Source organism: Paralichthys olivaceus, chromosome 2 (assembly GCF_024713975.1).
Source record: "Paralichthys olivaceus isolate ysfri-2021 chromosome 2, ASM2471397v2, whole genome shotgun sequence".
Lineage (NCBI taxonomy): Eukaryota > Metazoa > Chordata > Actinopteri > Pleuronectiformes > Paralichthyidae > Paralichthys > Paralichthys olivaceus.
In genome coordinates this window covers 3,861,187-3,875,803 of record NC_091094.1, presented here as the reverse complement: position 1 = coordinate 3,875,803, position 14,617 = coordinate 3,861,187, and the positions used below count along the sequence as shown (strand labels likewise).

The 14,617-nt window shown below is 41.2% G+C and overlaps 3 protein-coding genes across 7 annotated transcripts in view; 1 reads left to right on the top strand and 2 right to left on the bottom strand.

The window, feature by feature from the left end:
- Positions 1-409: 409 nt before the first annotated feature.
- On the bottom strand, positions 410-2,836 carry cox6c (cytochrome c oxidase subunit 6C). Of its 2 annotated transcripts, XM_069531847.1 has the most exons (5): positions 2,699-2,774; positions 1,789-1,829; positions 928-1,042; positions 651-783; positions 410-539 (listed from the first exon to the last, which is right to left on the bottom strand). In XM_069531847.1, exons 3-4 carry the CDS (start codon positions 1,030-1,032, stop codon positions 658-660), a joined length of 231 nt encoding a protein of 76 aa, XP_069387948.1. In that variant the 5' UTR covers positions 1,033-1,042; positions 1,789-1,829; positions 2,699-2,774; the 3' UTR covers positions 410-539; positions 651-657. The 2 variants fall into 2 exon arrangements, with proteins under 2 accessions (XP_069387948.1, XP_019952138.1); XM_020096579.2 differs by lacking the exon at positions 1,789-1,829 and having other exon boundaries at positions 2,699-2,836.
- Positions 2,837-3,438: 602 nt separating this feature from the next.
- The window catches only part of angpt4 (angiopoietin 4), a 35,787-nt gene continuing 24,608 nt past the window's right edge, over positions 3,439-14,617 (bottom strand). For all 4 annotated transcript variants that reach the window (XM_069531817.1, XM_020096514.2, XM_069531819.1 and 1 more), the window contains 9 exons: positions 12,827-12,973; positions 12,575-12,696; positions 8,477-8,561; positions 7,384-7,531; positions 6,606-6,718; positions 6,178-6,279; positions 5,929-6,095; positions 5,503-5,636; positions 3,439-5,364 (listed from right to left, as the gene is read on the bottom strand). In XM_069531817.1, coding sequence (XP_069387918.1) covers positions 5,204-5,364; positions 5,503-5,636; positions 5,929-6,095; positions 6,178-6,279; positions 6,606-6,718; positions 7,384-7,531; positions 8,477-8,561; positions 12,575-12,696; positions 12,827-12,973 — 1,179 coding nt within the window. In that variant the 3' untranslated portion in view covers positions 3,439-5,203. The remainder of the gene's footprint in view (positions 5,365-5,502; positions 5,637-5,928; positions 6,096-6,177; positions 6,280-6,605; positions 6,719-7,383; positions 7,532-8,476; positions 8,562-12,574; positions 12,697-12,826; positions 12,974-14,617) is intronic.
- Positions 8,601-12,807, top strand: LOC138411443 (uncharacterized). The gene is made up of 2 exons (XM_069531825.1): positions 8,601-12,445; positions 12,592-12,807. The coding sequence occupies exon 1, from the start codon at positions 11,178-11,180 to the stop codon at positions 12,114-12,116; it is 939 nt and encodes a 312-aa protein (XP_069387926.1). The 5' UTR covers positions 8,601-11,177; the 3' UTR covers positions 12,117-12,445; positions 12,592-12,807.

Here is a 14,617-nt window from a genome sequence, read left to right as displayed (position 1 = left end):
AAACCATCTTTGACCAACATTACTTTAACGTCTACTTTGATTTTTTTTGTTTGGTTCATGTCCAAATGAAGATCTGGCTTCACTTTCAGGGAGCCGTCACATTGTTCATCTTTAAATACAGTCTTAGGTCCAGTTTGCTGGATTTACTGGGATCTGTGTTTAAAATAATATTTACAATTATGGTTATTAGTGAATCGTCACCTGAAATAAAAATCATTGCTATAATTTGATGAGAATTAGCCCTTTATATCTACCACACTTCAGATTAGTAGTAAATAATACATTTTTCAATATTAGTAATAGCACATAAACCACAGTTTCAGTGATACTGTATTGCACGTTATTTGAAAATGTATAATGGAAAATTAAAAAGACAAATAATAAGACAATAAGACAAAAACCAAATAACTTTTACATTAATAGAATATTTTATTCAGAGGAAGAAAACAGAAAAAGCGAAGTTCACATCTGATCAGTAAATTACATCAAAGAGAAGGAACTTCATCCTCGGACCAGGAACCAATGACGGGGAAAAAGAGCTGGAAGAAGAAAACACAACGCCACAATTACTAATTGTTCTTAATGTTTCGTAATGAGCTGTGATTTATCCAATATTATGTATAATGTCGCAGAATGGAGAAAGGACTCACAGTGGCTTCACTCTCCTGAAGGCCGCACGCTCTCGAAGATGCCAGCTTCCCTCATGGCGTTGAACTCTTTGACCGAGTCGTAATTTTTGTAGAAATCAGCGTAGGCCTTTTTCCTGGGCTCCGTCACTGTGTACTGCAAGACAAAAATAAAATAAACATTTTTATTCACACTTCAATCAAAACCTATAAAGAACTAAAATAGTTGAAAATGTCAGAATCGAGTTTCAGTGATTAATTTTGAAGGACGTAGCCGCGTGTGTGTGTGCGCTGTACTCACCTTGAACAGTATCGCAGCCCCAAAAGCCAGAGCGAAAGAGATGGGCAGGTGAAACCTCAGACGCTTTGCCAGCATCCCCCTCATCACAGGCTTTGGCAGAGACATGGTGGATTACCTGCAGAGAGGACGAGGCACCGATTAAACTTTAAAATCAAATCTGAGTCGTGAAAACATAAACGTACAGTCCAAGTTTCATGTCCTCTCTTACTGCATGAGACAGGGATGCACTGGGATCAGATGACATTACGATACTGACTCAAGTAACTGGATCAAAGATCTGTTTACTTAATACATTGAGTCAGCAGAAGGATAATAACAATGACCATTTGTATAGCACGTAGCAAATGGAGCTAAAAGCAAAGGGTCAGTTTCGATTTCTTTTCACTCTCATCTTGTAATTCAACGACTGTTTGCATCGTCCATCGTCTCGATGGTTATCTCAATTATAACACAACTTAACCAAGCACGTCTACAAGCATCGCACCAGGAAATGTCACGATTTCAAGAAACCCCCCGGTGATAATTGAAAACAAGTTTTAAATACAGTGAACTTTGCCATCATGGAAACATTTTTCTGAGACTACTCTGTACAAAATCCACAAGAGAAATGAGAGGATGAACCCGCAATGAGCTTCACCACAGAAATCTGGAGCGCTGACGTCTAAACATTGTCACTTGAGTTTAACAGAACACTGGACGTAAACAAGTGTGGTGTCATTTTTTACGTTATATTTCGTAAGTCAAAAAATGGAAAGCGTTAAAGTTTAAGTTGAGCCCAACGTTCCCTTCCAGGAAACAGAATGACGACAGCTTCTTCCTCACACTGAGTCATACGGGGTTGTAATCAAACACTAGACTCACAAAGGACTTCTAATCTTCGTATCAGATCAGTTACTCTGCACCTGCCAAACACAAATCCAAGTCTTAGTAATGAGACTGAAAAAGACAAGATTGTGTTTTTAAAGAGTCTGAAGCTTGTGTGATAATCTAATCCAGTTCGACGGGTCTGTGTCAAGTGGTTTTAGATCTGGAACTGGTCCAAAGTGGTTTACGTGAGTGTGACAGGCCTCTGTCTTTGATTGAAATGACTGAAACCATGTCATAGCAGTGACATTAGACAGAAACCGATTCAGCGTCATCATTAATTCAGTTCATCCTTCACTGCTGCATAAGTTAGTTTAATAATCCAGCGACATGTGTGAACTGTTTCACTGGAGAAGATGTCAACCAGTGTTGTTATTTTGTCCAGATGACGTGTTTTCTATCTAACACAACTATTGACTCAGTTTCCTGAACTCAGCTCAGCACAGATCATATAAACAAACGAACACACGAGTTAACTCGAGCAGGAAACTGTTAAATATAATGTGAATACAATAATATGACATGTTAAAACACGCGATCGGTCCACCAGCTGAGCTGCAGGGTCAAATCAGCACGAAGTCATCACGACGACATGTCGGGCCTCGACTCTTTGCGTCGCGTTGGTTTGACTCAGCGCCGAGAAACGAGGTGGAAAACCATCAGAACACCATTGAATGTGACGTTAAACATTAATAATGAACCTGGAGCGTCAGAGAGCGACGGCACGAGAGGACGCTCGCTAGCTCGGTGAAGCTAAGTGCTAACGAGCCGCAGACGCTGGAGGCAAGAGGGCGAAATTAAAGACACCGGGTCAGATCCCGGAGTCAGGGTCAGGTTAGTACACGGAGAGGTCACAATGAGAATCCAGGAGAGAGTTTAGAACCGGACCAGACGGAGGAATACTCACGGGTTGGACTCACGACCTTCACTTAAACCGCTAACGCACTGCTTCTCTACCGGAAGAGCTGCTACTGGAGCCGCAGAGGGACAAAACACACCCGGTCCAGAGGAAAGCGAAGCGAGGGGAGTTGAGGACATGGTGGAGAGGACAGGTTTAAACTCTATATACTCACTATAATAATATATATATATATATATATATTTATGGTTTGTTTTACTATATATAATATAAAGTTAGATAAAGTCTACTATATTTTTTATATATATATAATAGTTGAAATAAATATAGTATATCATTATAGTATAAATAGAGTACTTACAGTAGGTAGACAAACCTTATATTTATGCTTATATTTAAACACACACACACTTGATATCATGCTGCACTTAGTCCCCAGCAAACCAAACATGTTGTAGTTACACAGTCTGACCACAAGAGCGAAGCAGAACAACACTGAACTATCTTCTTCAGGGGTTTGAATGAATCTTTAAATTTGAACAATATTTATATGCAGAGGTCTAGAATGATTTGTTTCTCCTGTGAATGAAAAGAGAGTAATTAAATTCACCATTATCTTGTTTTGTTCACTGGCAGTATTATGTTAATGCAGCAATTTCACATGTTGTCAATCTCTATTTACAGGATGAGACACGGTCACGAGTCCAATTCTGCAGACACTTGACACATACTGAAATATGTTTATTAAATATTATTTAAATATATGAGGCAGGATTTATTCATTCGGCTGAGAGAAGGAGCAGTGACGCTTTATTGACATATTTTATTGTACAAAATAAACAGTTTACAATTGAGTGGACAAGCTTTGTAACACATATGCAGTAAAATAAAAAAACTAATTCAACCCTGTAAAATAAGTGTAATTTAATAATGTTTGCAGTATCATTCAACACACAGTACACAGTAACACTGAGGGCAAAGGTCAAAACAAACACTCATGCTCTCTTTCATAAAGTGCATTTTAATACGACTTCTGTATTCTGGCAAATAAACATGTGACGTCTCAACCTGTAAAACCTGCAGAGGCTTCATATATGAAACTGTATCATCGACCACCACTGTCACAGATCTGCTTCACCTCAATGTCAAATTCTAAAGTAGAGTTTGATCAACATGAGTGAGACATGTTTTTAAAGGAATAGTTTGACATTTTTTGGGGCGAAAAAACTCTTTCAATTTATTATAAAGAAGAAAGAAACAACTGTCAGTCACTGCAGCTTCTTTAACTTGACTTTAAATCACTTCAGGTCCTTGAATCAGGCGGACACATTTCCAGTTCATGAAACAGGACGGTCTCTCATTTCGTGATAAAAGTCTTTTAATTGTTCCTGAAAACATAATGAGAGATTTCATAGATCTTTTCCTGCCCAATCTCGTACCCTGTTAACTTCTTATAGACTTCAGCATCACAGTCAAATATCCAACTGACAACTGACACTCTTTTATTCTTCATGTCTTCATGAACTCCTGGTCAACCAGTTCATTCCTCAGACTGGAAGCCTCCTTGGTGTGATGACATGTAGCATCGACCTCTGGAGATATTCAGAACTGTGACTGTGGGACAGAGAGACGCTCTGTTCTGCACAACCTCCTCATTTCATGTTCTCCTCTGGGGCTTGTGGGCAGCACAAGCATCTTTGCTGGCCTCTGCATTTTAGTTTTCGTCAAAAGGTGCGACACCATTAGAGAGAGAGGTTTCACTGCAGTGGATACGATCTTCTGCCAACAGAAAATCACAAAAGCAGGATGACCCCTAGTTCCCAAACAGAAGGATTCTCCAGATGCGGGAAAAGGTAAACAGGGGATTGTCCTCGTGAAAACAACCTGCAGAGATATGTTGAAGTCGAGATGCTCCAAAGTCAGAAAGATCTGTACCATGTAGCTGCCATGGGAACTTCTCATCAGATGGAGGAAAAGCTTTGGAACAGTGGATTAGTGGCGTTCACAGATACTTTGACGCCTTTACTTCGTGCCATCGTTGGCCAGAGAAAGTCAGCAGGGTTTCACTGTTTTGCTGATTCTCAGTTTTTCACAATTATTTCTGTCACCTTTCACTTGTAGAAACACTATGAACGTCTGTTTGGAGCAACTGGCTCCATCAATGACGGTCTGCATTTCGTACCGCCATCGACTGTGGTGATTCAGAAACCCCTTTGAATGAACTGGTTCTTTTTTGAGGATCACATTTACGACCCTCCTGGATCTGGGACCGGTTACTTAAAACAACTTATCCGGCAAAACTTTCAAACCATGTCTGTGACTCGTGTGGGCTGTACCATTATGGTTGTGATTCTCACTGTCTGTTTAAGTCATGTTTGTACTTTTGTGGATCCAAGAAGTGTTGTTACATGCAGTCGGAGTGGACTATCAAGGTAGTAGACTTGGGGGGTACACCATCTTAATCCTGGAGCCAAGGGGTGCTCACATACTCAGGAAGGTATATATTCAAAGGGTGTTATTGGGTTGTTCCATCATGAAGGCTGAGGGGTGCTGTTAGAAGTCGTAGGGTCGAACCATCATGGAGGTGGAGTGCAGAGAGTAGCTGGGGCCTCTGAAGTGGTGCCACTTGATACCGTTAAGCTTCCTGATGTTGTGGCCGATGGTGTAGTAGATACCGTTCAGGTTGGAGAAACCACAGGCGTCGAACCACCAACCTGATGGAGAGAGAGACAGACACAGAGAGAGACGTGGGTGAAAGAAAGCAAGACGGACACGACGTATTAAAAATGTGCCGTGGAAACATCAGTGTTTTTGTTTTCACTGATCCCACTGGACGGGAGGATGAACTTTACCTCCTGTGAGCATCAGGGCACATTTGCAGTGGTCACAGTTGTCGTTGTCCTGGTCTCGGGTGCTGAAGCTGGTCCCATGGGTGGTCAAGCTGCTCTGCCTCCCTGTTGTGCCGCTGTAGCCTCTCAGATACAACCTGAGAGTAAAGAGGCAGGAGCAGTGTGGAGAGAAGTGTACTTTATTACATAAGATAAATATATAGATAGATAGATAGATGATTGTCAATTGCTAGTTCGATATATAATTGATTGTTGCTCGTTACCGTCATCACCACAAATGAGATAAGCAGCATTTTAACATTTCAACTGAAGGTGGTGGAGCTAATTTTACTTGTGAAAACAGGAGTACTCCACCAGCGGTGTACACATGTGTGTATCAGTGTGTATCAGCGCTGTGTGTGTGTGTGTGGTGTAAAATGTAACTGTCACCTGTACTGCTGCCTCTCACTGGTCAGTGTAAAGCGGTCATACTGGGAGTGGGCGGGGTTTCCCTCCCAGTCTTTCAGGTCCACCCTCAGAGAGTACTGACCCTGACTGGTCAGCAGGTACAAAACTTCATTACCCAACCAGTGCTCTCCCGACACGTCCCCGAAACCCTGCAGAGCGGGACGATGGGGAGGAGGGTGAGGTATTATCTATGAACCGATCTTATTCTTTTACATTGTGAGACAAACCCACCATCTTGTAATCCGTCCAGCTCCTCTGGAAGTCCACGCTGCCGTTAAACCGTCGCTGGAAGACCGTCCAACCTCCGCCGCTCGTCTCCATGTCACAGTACACCTTCAGGAGAAGATGGGAAAGTATTAAAAGTTCAAATTTTAAAGACTATGGCAGTGTCCATTTGGAATGGGCTGTTTGCTTTGCCTGGACGCAGCTTTTCTTTCTGTGAGTGTAGAAGTGACCTGCAGCAAATCAAGAGCTGCTGCTGCACAAAGATCTGTTCACCTGTTTATTTGAAGTTCAGTACGCTTGAAGTTATGGCTTGATATAGAGTCAGAGTTGAAGGACACGTGTTCTGGTTCATTCATTGGTTCTCATTCTACCAGAACACTCGCTCACACTGATCGTCATAACTGAATTTAGAGCATAAAGAGAACAGACATTACCTGCACAGGTTGAGTCCTGTTGCCGACGAAGATGTGATACACTCCGCTGACAGAGTGACCGGCCTTGTAGGCATCTGCACAGTTCCTCCACATCTGGTTCCCAGGAGGTGACGCTACACACACACACACACACACACACACACACACACACACACACACACACACACACACACAAATACAGTAAAGACTCATGGGTGTGTGTGTGTCTTTGTGAGGACTATTTTGAGTATAAACCTTCAAGAGTGGAAAGACTTGGTTTTAAGTTTTGATATTTTAGGGTAAGGGGTGAAGAACGGAGAAGGAGGTTGTCGGAGCCTGACACGTTCACCACAGCAGGAAAAGCTCTGGAGCGTTCAGGTGAGGGGTGGAGCAGCACACAGGAGGCAGGACTTTCCATTTATAAACTCTCAAATCTCCTTCTTTGACAATTCTGTTGGTGTGGTCTACGTGTATGGCTCCTCTTTTTCACCCTATTAGATATTTATATTCTTTTTATTCTTCTTTAGTTTTGCATCCTTATGTATTCTGACCTGGGTTCACTCAGACATTATCTGGAGTTTTCACTCGGGGGCTGGAAGGAGAAACCCCAGAGAATGTTGGCAGCAACTGACTCAAACATTTGAGTTCTCACAGACAGCCCCTCTGGATAATTTCAGAAGATTATCTGGACCTCAGTGCAGGTCTGAATGCAGCTTAAGATAGAAGTACAAGAATGTGTGTATGTGTGTGTGTGTGTGTGTGTGTGTGTGTGTGTGTGTGTGTGTGTGTGTGTGTGTACCTGTAGTACTGGCCACCAAGTTAATGAGTGTGTGGACAGACTCCATCAGCTGAGACTGCTGCCTCTGCAGAGCCGTGTTGTTGCTGCTGGCGACTCTCAGCTGCCTCTCCAAAGATTCGATCGCCGCCATCTGAGTCCTGACAACAGACTGAGAGAAAAAGATTTTCTTTTGTCTTCTTCTTTGTTCGGATATTTACTGGATGGCGATAGATGTCAAGGTGCATCACCGCCATCTACTGTGTTGGTCGATGTATACCAGTACCAATACCAGGTCGATGTGGAGAGGAGGGAGCCAGCCCCTCAATCGATTTTCTTTTGTTTAACAGCTCTGAATTTATTGTCTCCAACAAAAATCCTAATCTGGATCTGACCTTTGCCAGGGAGGTTATTTTTTTCCTCTTCTTTCCCTCAGTTTCTTGTTGGTTTGTTCGTCAGCAGTAAAACTAGATATGCCTGATTTTTTTCCCACCAAGTTCGTTGGACGTTACTCTGAGAAATCAAGAAAAAGTTGACAAACTGCTATCTCACATTGAAAGTGATAAAAAAACAAACTAGCTGCACCAAACTTCACACACTCATATGATTCAGCTCTCTAAATATAACTGATTATATGAATTTAAAACTATGAATTGTTCTCATGGAATATACAGAGCCACTTCAGGCAATGATGCAGCACGTCTGGTCTTCTTATGCCCCAGACAAAATGGATGTGAGCCGTAAGAGACCCACTTGTAAAATAACTAATCTGTCCAAAATATCCCAAAACAAAAGTTTATGGCTCACTTGTGGCCCAGATCTGGCAAACAGGAGCAGACGGCTCGAATGCCATTATTCCATATGGTATTTGAAAAATCAGGGCCAAGTCTTGCTATGTGGGAAAGTTAAAGAATGTGAAAAAATGTTTGGAACATAACCTCCTTGTTTTTATCTTCTGTTTGTTTTGAGTGTACACCTCTCAGCCAGCTTGGTCAAAGTATTATGAATCAATAGAAACAGATCTGAATAGTTTTACATTTAAGAGCACATGCACTGAAATCTATGTCTTGTACATGTAAAATACTTTGCCTGAATGAGTCACTTGTATGAGGTGTACCTGCAGTCTGCTCTTCTGCTCCTTCATGTCCTCCAGCTCTCCTTTCTGCCGAGACTCCAACATCTGAACTTTACTCTCCAGGTGACTGAAAGACACATTAAAGAAGTCCTTCACTGTGGGAGGATGGAGCCCTCTAATAAAACCTCTGTATCCCATCAGTAGAAAAGTGGGAATGAAGTTGGTGCAACACGACAGAAGAAAACAGAGAAAAGTGACTGTGGTATTAACCTTTTCCCCCAAAAGGTAGTTCAATCATAGTTTGTGTTCTCGTCTAGGCTCCGACTTAATCACTCCCCCGATATGATTACACAGATATGATGTGAGTGACGAGGAAATACTCGTAACCCCCGTCGGAGCCTACAGGTGGATGTGTAAAATAGATGATTGTGGAGAATGAGGTATGTCACATGATGTGTGTCACATGATTGGAGCAGCGCAGCTCTAGTTGGCTGCAGGGTTCGCTCCATAAATGCTACAATACCCAGAATACACCAGACTCCCAGGCCTCTCTCCTATAGGAGGTTTTACCTGAGCTTAGCATCTTTATAAATACTAGCTCCAGAGCCAGGGTCCTCCAGGGACAAAAAAAATGATCATCTGGTTTGGCAAAAAAAGACAGATTAAATCTCGGTCCAGGCGACATGCTGGAAAATAAATCTTCATAGTCTATCGATATCAATGAATGAAAAATTAAAAGGAGAAATCCTTTCTAACCATGTAAAACATGCAAACATGCAGCACAGACACTCTGTCCTGTATCACTGAGATAAAAGCAAACTAGGAGATCTGCAGGTTTTAGGAACACCATAAAGTAAATTACTGTCATAGAAACATAACTCCTATAATTCTTCAGATTTGACACTTTAACATGAAGTTTGTGAGTATCTCCAGAGGGAGGAAGCAAATCCAAACTATTTGTGCAGCAAATCTGTTTGTAATGGACCTGAAGTTATAACTCCTGGTCAATGAGCCATAAAACAACTAAATGAAGTTTATAACCTCTGAAACTCGACATACAGACAGTGGGGGTCACCATGAACAAGTGAGGGGAGATATTTGTGTCACCTCTTCAGGATTTTGTTCATATTTAATATGAGCAACTTATGAGTGTCATAATGAAAAAGTAGCAAACTTTGCCTTAAGTTGGTTAAGTTGGTTGCCAGATAAGTGGATTTGAAAGGTCTGTCATTCAGCAGCTTCACAGGGAAACACAGGACTGTGAAGACTGTCGGAATGTCCAGATTTCTGTGTTTAAAATGAAATGGCCACGATACAATATCTTTAACTTTAATATAAGTTTCCAGTCTGTGTTTAACAAACAGAAAAGTGAGCCTATATTTGTTAGGTTTAGTTACATTGCTCTCCAACACTCCTCAGTATATTTATCACTGTATCAACCCCCTGAGACAAACTGCTCATGAAACCTTTCCAACCACAAGGTCTATTTCTGCTGAAGTGTAATTGACAAGTGTTGGACACGACCTTCCGTTGTTCTAGCGTGTCCACATGTGTCATGACGTGGTTTTCACATCTACCAGTGATATATTTTTACATTAGCGGTGAGACCGTGGTCATATTAAGAGCTGAAACACGTCATCAGCTCCTGCCTCCAAACACTTCATCATGCTGACCCACACATGAACGAGTGAACACCTTTTACTGGGATGTGGACTGATGGGGAGTCACTGATCGTTGTGGTGCTGCGGTCTGTACAGTGTGTGTGTGTGTGTGTGTGTGTGTGTGTGCGTGTGAGTGCGAGTGTGGAACACAAGCGAAACTGATTAGAACAACACTGGTAACCATGGTACCGATATGCCAGTACTGAAAATAACTGTGATATTTTCCAAATGAAATAATGATAATAATACACAAGTAAAAGGACAAAACACAATGCGTTCACACACTTAATTAACACAATTATTATTTTTTATAGATATAACAATAACATATTTACCATGAATGTATCATGAATTATTTTGCTACAAAGGCCTGTGAGGATTTGTCCTTACAATGTCAACTCTGACCTGAGGGGTGTGCCAAGCTCAGTGGTTGTTTCTCATCACTTTTCTCAGTTTAAAAAGAAAATGTTATTTACCGATGGATCATTCCAAGAGCTTATCTCATTCACAGCAGCCATCGTGCTCAGGTTTGATTAGATCTTTTGAACAAAACGCATTCGAAAAGTAATGAAAAATGTAAATTCTCTCAACTTCAGCAACTTGTATCTTCATTTATTGTTATTATATAATTTGAACATGACAGTATTGTTGTATTTGGCAGTGCTTCCTTTTTAGGGTAATATTGTCAGTTTGTCTGTCCACTAATTATGGATATTCATTATATTCAAAATAAATGTATATTATTTATAAATATGTTATATATACATTTATATGACAAATAAACCATATTCATGATTTATTTATTTTCTTCTTCTTCTTCTTCTTCTTCTTCTTCTTCTTCTTCTATCAGGTTTTATAGCAGCTGGCACCAAAGTGTTGTTTTAACTTAAATCAAAGGCATCCAAACTAATACCTGCCTTTGAAGAGAAGGCTCAAGGAGCATCCTGTACAATGTGAAACTTAAACCCACCAATGTTGCAGACAAATTTAGACAAGAATTCATTGATAGTATTCAACAATAGTGACCAGGATTAAAAAGCAAAAACATGTACCGGTCCATAAAGTGGAAAGTTGACCAATAGATGCTAATGGATGAAAATATCAATTCTCTGCCAGACATGGTTGAATTTCTCTCTGCTGAGCTGAAAAAAGAATCCATCCAATGTCTCCAACTGAAAGACAGGTTGCAAAAACAAGCAGATGCCCATCTGCAACAATTTATGATATGGAAACAGTCCCTTCAAGAGGCTAATAGTTGCCACTTGGAGGACAAGGAAGGCAGTACAGCAACCAACCTTGAGCCTAAAGCTGAGGAAGACCTCTGGAGAGAAATGACCAAGCTCTCTATTAGAATGGAAACAGTGGCAGAACACATCAGGTCTCTGGCAGAAAAGAAACAGGATAATTCTGCTAAATTGCAGAAGCAGCGAACCCAGATACCGGAGCTGAAACATCAGCAGCAGAAAGAAAACATCGCTCATCAGGAGGATCTTCAGGCAGTGAAATGTTCCAATATTGACAGAAACGCTCAGCAACTGCTGGAACTGGAGAGCTTGAAAGCAACCAACCTAGAGTTTGTCACCGAACTTAAAGCTGAAAAAGAGCTCAGTCAGAATCTTAAGAGCAAAATGATCAAGCTCTCCACCATGCTTGAGGCAGAGACAGAAAAGAACAAGTCTCTGACAAAAGAGAAAGAGAATCTTTCTGCTGAGCTGCAGATGGAGTGGGCCCAGACAAAGGAGCTGAAATTTCAGCTGCAGAAACAAAACAACGCTCTTCAGGAGGAGCTTCAGGCAGTGAAACAGTCCAACAAAGAGAGAAATGCTCTGAAACTGCAGGAATTGGAGAGCTTGAAATTTACCACCCTTGAGCTTGTCAACAAACTTAAAATGAAGGATAAGATCAATCAGGACCTCCAGAGACAATCTGTCAAACTCTATATAAGCCTGGAGGCAGAGACTGAAAAGAACAAATCTCTGACAAAAGAGAGGGAGGATCTTTCTGCCAAGCTGCAGATGTAGTGGGCCCAGACAAAGGAGCTGACACATCAGTTACAGAAACAAAACAACGCTCATCAGGAGGATCTTCAGGCAGTGAAACAGTCCAACATTGAGAGAAATGCTCTGCAACTGCAGGAACTGGAAAGCTTGAAAGCAACTAACCTTGAGCTTTTGGAAGAGCTCAGTCAAAATGTGCAGAGCAACATTACCAAGCTAGAGGTAGAAACAGAAAATACTAAGTTTCTGTCACAAAATGAAGAAGATCTTACCCCCAAGCTGGAAGGAGAGCAGACCAGACACTGCAGTCTAGTCTTCAGAGAGAAAAAGATGCCCATCAGAAGGAACTTGAGGTACCGAAGTGCAGACCCATGACCAATTAACCACAAGACTCTCGCCGAGCTCTGTCATTCAGAGTCTACTCTGGCCCTCCAGACCCAGACTCTGCTGAGATTAAAGCGCTATTTCCTTTGATTTTTTACCTGTTCTTGTCTCGCAGCTGACTGATTTCGGACATCTGGAGTAACAGCTCCTTCTCTAGCTTGTTGGTGGACAGAGAGTTCTCCAGAAGCTGGATCTCAATCCGAGACGTGTGGTTCAGCACCTGGTGGATGAAATTAAATTTGCAATATACATGAATCCTATATTACATTAAGTTTTGATTTCTGACTTCTACTCATTACTGTTAAAGCATTAAATGGTCTCTCTCTCACACGATGGATGCATGAAGATACCTTGGCTTCCACCACATTGAGTTTGCGTGTCTGCTCTGCTGTGCGTGTGAGGAGGTTTGTTCCGATCTCCAGCATCGTAGCCGTCTGGTTGTGCACGACGTGTGACGGTATGTTGGTGATGTCTCGTCTCTGTACGAAGTTCTCCAGCTGCGGGATGAAAAGATACAAACAGAAGAAATTATGAGTTAGAAAGTGTCTCAGTAAAAACACTGGCTTGGTGCATGAAGTTCCTCAAATCAAACGCACAATGGAACATGTCAGGAGGTCTGGGGTAAAAAGATGCAGGTCTCCATGTGTATGGGAATATCAACTGATGCCAAGTCACACTGCCATGCTGTGACCTTTGACCTCTGACAAATAAATAATCCATCTGTCCTGCAATTCCTCCCTCAAACGTCCCCAGGATATCAGTGCCACTGAGAAGCAGGGAGTTGATAAATATACCACTGCACCAACAAACAGATCGGTCCCTGGGGAGACCCCGTTACCAGTGTGGTTGTTTGATGAGATCCAACTGTGTGTGTGTGTGTGTGTGTGTGTGTGTGTGTGTTGATTTTCTCAAGATCGTGATGGTGTTGGCAGCTGATCGTGAATAATGATCACAACAAGACTGCTTGATATACAAATGTCTCCTCACATATTCTACTGACAATCACGTCTCAGTTCATTTGTCGTTGCTGCTCCCTTCATCTCTATCAGACTTTTTCTTATGTATAAATACTTTAAACATTAACACAATTTTCCATTAAGTTGAACATTGAATAAATGTTGTAAATTCTGTTATTTTGTCGATGTGTTCAGTTACACACAGCATTTGTTGCACTTGTGTCCATCCTGGGAGAGGATCCACACATGTGACTCTTATTTGCCTTGTTAATAAAGTTTTATTGGTAGTTTTACTCTTGCTGAGGGTGAAGAACAGAGGATGTTGCACCTTGTTAAGATCTATGAGACAAACTTTGGTTTGTGAATGTTGGCTAAACAAGTAAAAATTGATTGATTGATTAAGTGGATCTCATCACATTTCCATGGCTTCTCCAACAACAGTTAGGTCGTGAGAGCTTTTAATTTGAAAAGATGTGAACTTGAATCTGAAGATTGTGTTGATTGGACCTCTGAAACAGTCGACAATTAAAATGTGAAAAAACAACATCAGTTATTAAGTAAGTCTTTCAAACTATTCATAAACCTCACATGTGAACAGTAATAACGATAATTCTGTTTCATTTGATGAGAAACATTCATGATAAAAACTTCAGTGCAGATAAACCAGGTTGGATGAACACAAAGTTTTCTAACTTCACTCTGCACCGTTTATATAAAAAGCTCTGCACACAAATATCAACCAGACACAATCTCAGGTGCAGCAGTTCATGAGAAACAGGGTCAGTGTTAAAGGACACTTTCATACGTTCATGGATCCAGACCGATGATTTGTCACTTGTTTTGTGACTCTGAGCCAAACTTTGCTGAAATTAATTGAAAAACACACAAACAGACCTTGAGTGAAGATAATGAAATGAAAATCCCCGAAGATCAACAGTGACTCCGTCCATTTGGCTTAAATATGTTTTTCATTTTCCTTAAAATAACTGCTGACTAATCCTGCAGCATTAAACATTCACGGTTTTATTCCTTTCACCGACTGATGTTATCCTCGCTGATTGACTCTATCTCAATCATCGGTCTCCATGCACACTGACGGCGCTATTACTCATTTTCACTGCCCAATTACAGTTACTCCGGTGTTATTATGTTTAGTCTGCTTCAATTCACATTCAGATAAAACAA